The 6,000-nt window shown below is 37.8% G+C and overlaps 1 protein-coding gene across 2 annotated transcripts in view; it reads right to left on the bottom strand.

Annotated features, from left to right (window-relative positions):
- Positions 1-1,817: 1,817 nt before the first annotated feature.
- Positions 1,818-6,000, bottom strand: part of LOC116970348 (genetic suppressor element 1-like) — a 170,355-nt gene continuing 166,172 nt past the window's right edge. For both annotated transcript variants that reach the window (XM_033017021.1, XM_033017016.1), the window contains one exon: positions 1,818-3,688. In XM_033017021.1, coding sequence (XP_032872912.1) covers positions 3,569-3,688 — 120 coding nt within the window. In that variant the 3' untranslated portion in view covers positions 1,818-3,568. The remainder of the gene's footprint in view (positions 3,689-6,000) is intronic.

The following is a 6,000-nucleotide window of genomic DNA, read 5'->3' as shown; positions in this document are numbered from 1 at the left end:
GATGAATGCTGTGGTGGATGTTTGTGTTCAAATTTTTATTGTGTATTGTGTGTTCTTTATCATTGTACCGCTGCTGACAAATTCATTTCACTTGCACTTTATGTGCAATGTGACGAATAAAACTGATTGTTGATTGTTGATTTTGTTGTATTTATCAGTTCTGCAAAAGGTCCCTGACCCAAAAAGTCAACTCTGTTTCTATTTCCACTGACTCTGCCTGAACTACTGCGTTCTTCTACCATTTCCAGTTTATGTTTTGATTTTTAGTATGTGCAGATCTTTGATTCAATGATGTTCACTGTGAATTTCAATGAAGCAATCCATCACTTGCAATTTTAATGCTATCAATACCAATTAATAGACTGTGGGATTGGTGCGTTTGACTTGCTGTGGCATTGTTTGTCAATACACAATATGAATGGTTGAAGTTCTAATCCAAATCCTGAAGGATAACATTAGCTATTTCCTTCCAATTTGTTTACATAATAATAATAATTATTCCTAGTATTTTCTGCTGCCTAACTAATGTCCTAAGCAGGTCAATAATCGCCCTTTAATTCTGTAAAGTTTAATTTTAAACATGCGTCTCTTCAGTTTGAAACTAATTGAATAACGTTTGGAAAACCACGCAACAATATAATGGACCTTTTACAATAGTTTAGAGATTCCGCACGGGAAACTGTACGTCTTTGGAATGTGGGAGGAAACTGGAGATCCCGGAGAAAACCCATGTGGATCACAGTGGAACATACAAACTCCGTACCGGCAGCGCCCGTTGTCAGGATTGAACCCGGTCTCTTGCGCGGTCTGTCGGCAACTCTACCGCTGTTCCACCGTGCTGCCATCTTTGTGCAAACCTCTTTGTGTACAGTTTGACCATAGTACAGGTCACTCTGTACTCACAGTCACCTGATTCTGTGGCTTGGCACGGACACTTTAATAACTGGCACTGGCCACTTTAATAACTGGCACTGGCCACTCAAATCAGCTGCCCCGGACATTTTATGATTGGTTTATTGTATTTTAACGTTGTTGTTTTACCTGCTTTTAACTATTTATACTGTTCCATCAGGGACTGGATTGTTGTTAGTGTTATTATGTGTGAAATGTTTTAAATTTCATGTGCGATGCTCCGGTATTCCCTGGGAAACGTCTTTTCATTTTGCACTGTACAACTGTTGCTTGGAAGATGACAATAAAGGTTGATTGATTGATTGATTGATTGATTGATTGATTGATTGATTGATTGATTGATTGATTGATTGATTGATTGATTGATTGATTGATAGAGCAAGTTAGGATAAGTTAGGGTTGTTTGAAAAAACTTTGTTAGATAGTTTAATATTAATTTACTTCTAATGTCAAGACACAGGCTTGAATACATAGTTGGCAACTTTTATTGCTATCAATGTCTTAACCATATAACCATATAACAATTACAGCACAGAAACAGGCCATCTCGGCCCTTCAAGTCCGTGCCGAACAACTAGGAGCAAAGTAATGGTATTTTCTCTCTTGAAAAAGATGCTGAAGAAAAGCACTTTTATTCATTAAACACAACCAACTGATACTAAATTTTAGACCCTGGAGAATTTAGAAGTATGAGAATGGATGAAAGGCTGGTTGCATCTTATAAAAATCTTACATCCCTAGAGTGAAATATCTCTGTAGCTCATGACTCACTGAACTCCCCTTACATATATAACTCAAAACGCACGGTGCACTGTGGCTGGTCATAAATTATACACAAACATGGATTATGTGCATTCTAAATATTACACTTTGAAGGTAAATCACTCTGAAAGTACAATTAAATAAAAGCTTGATGTATACAAAACTTTATTAACAAATGCTTATTTTAGTCACAGCAGACAAAATGAATACGTAAATACTGAAAAATTATGACAAAATAATAAATACCTGATACATTGTGAAAACTGTTGCTTGTGTTAACAAACAACAAGGCCAATCATATCTAAACATGTAACAGTCGATTTGTTCACTAGGCCATTGTTTAAAAAGAATGAATGAAAGAAATCCAACTTACTTCAGAGGACCTAAGTCACAATTTCAATGTTTTCTACTCATAATTTAATGGAACTACTCCTTAAGATAGCCTAAAGCTATCTAAAACTATCTTCTTAGTAACTGCTTCAAAATGCTTAATAGAAACAACGTTTTAGTAGTACAAGGCTCATATTTAGAAAAGAAAACTTCATTGCACTAAAAGTGCATCAGATTGTATATAACAATTTGTAATTGTATATATACAATTATACATTATGCAATTTTAAATTGTTTTAGGCAATTTTTATCCAACTAGATTCACTTAAATGTTCATCTTTATTGGAAATGGAAATAATTCATATGGTATATCATGTTTAAAATAACTTGGTACTTGGAAATAAAGGCATTTGATGATCCCTATTCTACCTCAGCGAGGCCAGTTTTATCTATCATTTTGTTACTGCAAGCTTTCTGCTTTAATTAATCAGTACAAAAAAATAGAAAGTACTTCAAGTAATTTCTAATATTAAAAGTGGTGCTGTAGTAAACGGTAATTTTCCCATGACATTTACATCATTTATGCCACAAAATAAAAAGTCTATTAATTTACAAAATTCTGAACCTAGCTCTGCAGGAATCTATTTATTTATTGTAAATCTGTACCTTTTCATTACCAACAACGGGATTAAAAGCAAAACATCAAAATATACATTTAACTTTACAATAGCTGATTGCTATAAAAATAAAAAAACAAGAGAGGATTCACTGCGAATATATATAAATATAAACATCAAAAGTACAACGCTCTGTACGTTAGACAATGTGTGGCACTGAAAGAACGTTACGTTAAAGAAAATAGTTGATAAGAGTACTGAAAATATTCATCTCAAATTCATCACCATATTATCTGAACAAAGGCAATAACCTGAAATAGGTTAATACTTTTGTCAATGAAGCAAAGGGAGGAATTAGAACATTTAAATGCTTACATGTATCCTTAAAACCTCCCGAGGTTGCAAAAGAAAATTAATAGTTAACAATCATTTCAAAAGTGTGGCTGTTCAATTTATTTTACACAGCCGGGTTTGGACAAATTACCCTTCTGGTTCAAACTTACAAAAACATAGTTTCGGCAGCTAGACTACACATTTAAGTAAAACAAAAAAATATTATTTTCATTTAATGCATAAAGGCACAAAACTATTTTTCATTTATTTTGTGTGGCCGTCACTGCATTTAATATAACCTGTGGAGGCTCATGATGTTTATATCTAGCTTTTCATTTTAAATCCTCAGTGGATCAGTACTAAAACTGCAGTAGCTTTGGGTTGAGCTTGGCTGAAACATGCGAGCTGAGCTGTTTGGCAAAGGGAGTTTTCTGAAGAGGTTCCTTTTGAACACAACTTGAAAAGTTCCATGCTGTATCCTGATGATTCTTGAAGCAAATCAAGGTGGCATAAGCAGAGGATAATCGATCTCCTTGAAATGAGCACCATAAACCCAGAGCACACAGTTCCCCACCAAGGTGTCACCTTTGCTCAAATGTGTCAAACTCCTCAGTTCACCTGTATGATGATGTGGGCAGGCAATGTGTCAGATCAAGGCACTTGCGCAAGTGAGAGAGGGCAGCTTGTTGATGCTGCCGTTCCAGTTCACATCTCTCTTTACTTGATTGCAACTCCTGCAGAAACAAAATGTAACAATTACATATATTCAATGTTATTTGGAAAAGTTTAGTTTAGTTTATTGTCACGTGTACCGAGGTACAGTTGAAAGTTTTGATGCTTGCTAATCAGTCAGCGGAAAAATATACACAATTACAATCGAGCCGTTCCACAGTGTACAGATACATGAAAGGAAATAACGTTTAGATAAGGGAATACTGAATTACAACCAAATGGTAGCCCTTCTCTTTGGTGATTCATATGTGATAATTACCTATTTGTTTTAAAAAACAGGTCCGACAGCATCTGGGCCAGGCCCTCTTCTCACTGTAACCATCGTGCAGTAAATGCAGATGCCTGACGTCCCACATCACCAGGCTCAGGATCAGCTACTTTCCTACAGCCATCAGGTTCTGGAACCAACCTACACAACCCTACCTTAACAACAGGACACCATTGCCCACAATATTTAATATGTAAAAGAATATGTGATTCTGTTCCATTCTGTTTGTAGTTTGTTTGGTTGTTTGTTTGTTTGTTTGTTACACAAAGTCCGCGAGCATCGCCACTTTGCATTTCACTGCACATCTCGTATCAGCCATGATCATATTGAATGGTGGTGCAGGCTTGAAGGATCAAATGGCCTACTCCTGCACCTAATTTCTATGTTTCTATGTGTATGTGACGAATAAACTTGACTTGACTTGCATTAGTCTTTTATCTTGTCACGGACTGCAGGATTTTTGTGTAATTGATGTATCATTTATTATTTTGTCTATTGCCTGTGACACTGCTGCAAGAAATATTTTCATTGTATCTGCAGCTCACCATACTTGTGCATTTGACAATAAGCTTGGCTTGGCTTGGCAGGCAAAGCTTGGTGTTCTTGGGTCATTGGAGTTATCAGAAATGAGATTAGAAAACGGCATCTTTTCACCCGTTTGACGGGCCACCTACCGGTCACATTGAGTAAGTAAATGTGAATGCCTGGTGATTTTATAGTGGGAAAGTGAAGGGATTGGAGAGAATGGTATCTGGAGATGTCTACGTGGAGCCGCTAATGTGGGTAGTACAGAACTTGATGTTAACTTGTAAAAGAAACCAATATTCAAAACTAGCATTGAAGTAGTTAAAAACAATATATTTTTTAATGATTGCAAATTGGATTTTGCACTTTGGTAACATCCTGATAGGAAGTTAATCTTCCCATCCACCAGGCAGATGTTTATCCTGATAAATTGTGAATTTTCTCCAATTTTGTTCCTTTCAGTTACTGTGAAATTCCCATCTTTGCCGCAGAATTGGGATGACATTACATAGAAACATAGAAAATAGGTGCAGGAGTAGGCCATTCGGCCCTTCGAGCCTGCACCGCCATTCAATATGATCATGGCTGATCATCCAACTCAGTATCCTGTACCTGCCTTCTCTCCATACCCCCTGATCCATTTAGCCACAAGGGCCACATCCAACTCCCTCTTAAATATAGCCAATGAACTGGCCTCAACTACCCTCTGTGGCAGAGAATTCCACAGATTCACCACTCTCTGTGTGAAAAATGTTTTCCTCATCTCGGTCCTAAAAGATTTCCCCCTTATCCTTAAACTGTGACCCCTTGTTCTGGACTTCCCCGACATCGGGAACAATCTTCCTGCATCTAGCCTGTCCAACCCCTTAAGAATTTTGTAAGTTTCTATAAGATCCCCCCTCAATCTTCTAAATTCTAGCGAGTACAAACCGAGTCTATCCAGTCTTTCTTCATATGAAAGTCCTGCCATCCCAGGAATCAGTCTGGCGAACCTTCTCTGTACTCCCTCTATGGCAAGAATGTCTTTCCTCAGATTAGGAGACCAAAACTGTACGCAATACTCCAGGTGTGGTCTCACCAAGACCCTGTACAACTGCAGTAGAACCTCCCTGCTCCTATACTCAAATCCTTTTGCTATGAATGCTAACATACCATTCGCCTTCTTCACTGCCTGCTGCACCTGCATGCCTACTTTTAATGACTGGTGTACCATGACACCCAGGTCTCGTTGCATCTCCCCCTTTCCTAATCGGCCACCATTCAGATAATAGTCTACTTTCCTGTTTTTGCCACCAAAGTGGATAACCTCACATTTATCCACATTATACTGCATCTGCCATGCATTTTCCCACTCACTCAGCCTATCCAAGTCACCTTGCAGCCTCCTAGCATCCTCGACACAGTAGAAAAATGGCTGTTAAGGCATTGGGCACTTCTGGGACTTGAGCAGGCTGTGCTGTTCTTAAGGGCAACGGTATATTAATTTGATTTTGCGCCCCACCCAAGGTTTCCGTGTGGTTC

The sequence above is a fragment of the Amblyraja radiata genome, chromosome 2, assembly GCF_010909765.2.
Source record: "Amblyraja radiata isolate CabotCenter1 chromosome 2, sAmbRad1.1.pri, whole genome shotgun sequence".
Lineage (NCBI taxonomy): Eukaryota > Metazoa > Chordata > Chondrichthyes > Rajiformes > Rajidae > Amblyraja > Amblyraja radiata.
This window is presented reverse-complemented; position numbering and strand designations above follow the sequence as displayed.